Source organism: Dermacentor andersoni, chromosome 2 (assembly GCF_023375885.2).
Source record: "Dermacentor andersoni chromosome 2, qqDerAnde1_hic_scaffold, whole genome shotgun sequence".
Lineage (NCBI taxonomy): Eukaryota > Metazoa > Arthropoda > Arachnida > Ixodida > Ixodidae > Dermacentor > Dermacentor andersoni.
Genome location: NC_092815.1, coordinates 242,374,934 through 242,377,329, shown reverse-complemented (window position 1 = coordinate 242,377,329; position 2,396 = coordinate 242,374,934). Strand labels below are relative to the sequence as shown.

Here is a 2,396-nt window from a genome sequence, read left to right as displayed (position 1 = left end):
GATTTGATTGTTGTGTTCATATAGGAAGTTGTGGCCAAGTACTGCACCAGGGTGGCCAATCCTGCTCTGGTGAGGGAGTGCGTTACCGGTTCTGGTCACCGGGATCAGGCTACACTCCAGGCCTGTTTATGCAATTTTATCAACACGTGGATTTTTTTTAATCCGGTGGGAAATTGGACGGCACCGGGATTCGAACCATGGACCTCTTGCACGCAAGGCGGGTGTTCTACCGCTACGCCACCACTGCTTTTTTCTTTATTGCATGGAATTATTGGTACTGTCAAACCAATGCAGTTACATTACATATGAACATACAAGAGAAACAAATTCACAGATAGTATACAGTCCAATGACAGTTCAAAATTCTGGCAAACAAACACAAGCGTCCAGACGCGAAATCCATTCGGGGACGGGATCATATGTAGCCACCACACTACGGACTTGAGCAGTCTCTTCTCGGAAGATAGACCTTGTCGAGCGAGCTGGCTCGGCATGTCTGTCGATCATTCGACTTCTCCATAATGAATAAAGTCCTAATAACATAAACAACTCATATGGTGTATTACTGGCTGTCTTTTTGAACGGAAGGAACCGGATACCATGACATGTGAGAGGAAAGTCTTTTTTGATAGTTCTTTGTAAAATGTCCCAAAAAAGAAATGCGTCACGGCAAAGTATAAAGCAATGTTCTTTTGTCTCGGGTTGATTGCAAAGCCTAGAATTTGTATTCCAAGGTACATACAGTTCTTTTTCCGGAAGCCACGTTTTAAATGGCAGTGTGGAGGTGTGCAGCTTAAAGAAAAACGTTTTCGCTGCTGGCGCTATGCACATTCTACGGACACGGCAAAGAACATCTTGACCAAATAGAGACAGATGCGGATTTCGGTACGGAGGTTCAGGGAAAAGGTTATCTATAAGTGCTACATTTAGTGACGTGCGATTAACGGTAAACAAATACTCAAGGTTGAATCTGGCTTTTAAGAATGAAATAGTGTCTACAAGTTCCTTTAAGAAGCCCCATAACGGTAGTTCCTGAGCAAAGTTTGTCGTGACAAAAGGAAAAGGGAGGTGTGACGCAAGACGTGCTCGATTAACTGCGAGAAGGAATGGATGACGGACATCTTTAAGGTAAAATAAGCGCATGACCAATTGTCGCACACACAAATGCACAAGACCCAGGCCTCCTTTTTCAAGCGGGAGAAAAAGGTTGTCCCTTCTCATGGCTTCCCATGATGAATGCCAAATAAAACATGCAAATATTCTATGAAATGCCTGGACATGGAGACATGAGCAGTGCAAGACCTGCAGAACATAAAGAAGCTTAGAAGTGAGAAATGTATTGCATGCCTTAGCTCTCGCAAAAATGGAGAGATCACGTCCTTGCCAGGTTGTCACCTTTCTACGGATAGTGGTTATCGTGGACGTCCAATGAGGTCCACTATTACGGAAGTTATCGAGAGGTACTCCAAGATATCGCAACGGAGACTGATCCCAATGAATATTCGCGAATACAGAGGGAGTGAGCGCCCACATGCCTAGCCAAAAGCCTCTACTTCTGTCAAAATTTACAGTAGCTCCTGCAGTCTCACAGAAACTCAGGGTAGCGCTTATTGCCTTCGTAATGCTTGGCTTATCGACGCAAAAGAAGGCAATGTCATCTGCATAAGCTAGCACTTTAATTTCCTCATCGGCATACATGTATCCTTCAATGTTCGAGTCGCAAAGCACGCTTAAGCTAAGCGGTTCTAAGTATGTGGCGAAGAGTAAAGGCGAGAGCGGACAACCTTGACGAACGGATGACTGTACTTGTATTATATCTGAGAGTGTACGGTTCACAATTAACTTTGTTGTGCAATGTTTAAAACAAAGTGTTATACCATTGTATAATACGTCCCCTAACTGAAGATGTCGCAGTAGTTGGAACCGAAATTCGTGTTGAACCTTATCAAAGGCTTTGGCGAGGTCAATCTGGAGTAGAGCTACTTGGTCCGTACTACCCTCTATGCACTCAAGGACTGAACGTGCGATATGAACATTTGTCTGTATAGAGCGGCCTCGAATCCCGCATGTTTGATGATCACCTACCAATTTAGTAATGACTGTCTGCAATCTATTCGTCAGTATTTTTGCAAATATCTTGTAATCCACGTTACATAACGATATCGGCCAATATCCGTTTACTCTCTTTATTGTTTCATTATCAGTGCTTTTTGGTATTAAGGTTGTGTGGCCATGATAGAAAGATGGAGGAAGCTCACCATATTGATAGGCTTCCTCGAAAAGCTGCTCCAGAAAAGGACACAGGAATTCCTGAAATTTTATATAAAATTCAGCACTAAGGCCATCAGGTCCAGGCGTCTTGTTCTTCTGCAGCGTTTCAACGGCAAAATTAATTT

General features: G+C 43.4%; 1 protein-coding gene across 1 annotated transcript; it reads right to left on the bottom strand.

Moving 5' to 3' along the window:
- Positions 1 to 271: 271 nt before the first annotated feature.
- Positions 272 to 1,533, bottom strand: LOC126539784 (uncharacterized). Its single transcript, XM_050186619.2, has one exon. The coding sequence runs from the start codon at positions 1,531 to 1,533 to the stop codon at positions 358 to 360; it is 1,176 nt and encodes a 391-aa protein (XP_050042576.1). The 3' UTR covers positions 272 to 357.
- Between the last annotated feature and the right edge of the window lie 863 nt (positions 1,534 to 2,396).

Excerpts from the sequence above, each read along its gene's own strand:
- LOC126539784 (XM_050186619.2), bottom strand. The coding sequence starts at position 1,533 with ATGTGGGCGCTCACTCCCTCTGTATTCGCGAATATTCATTGGGATCAG.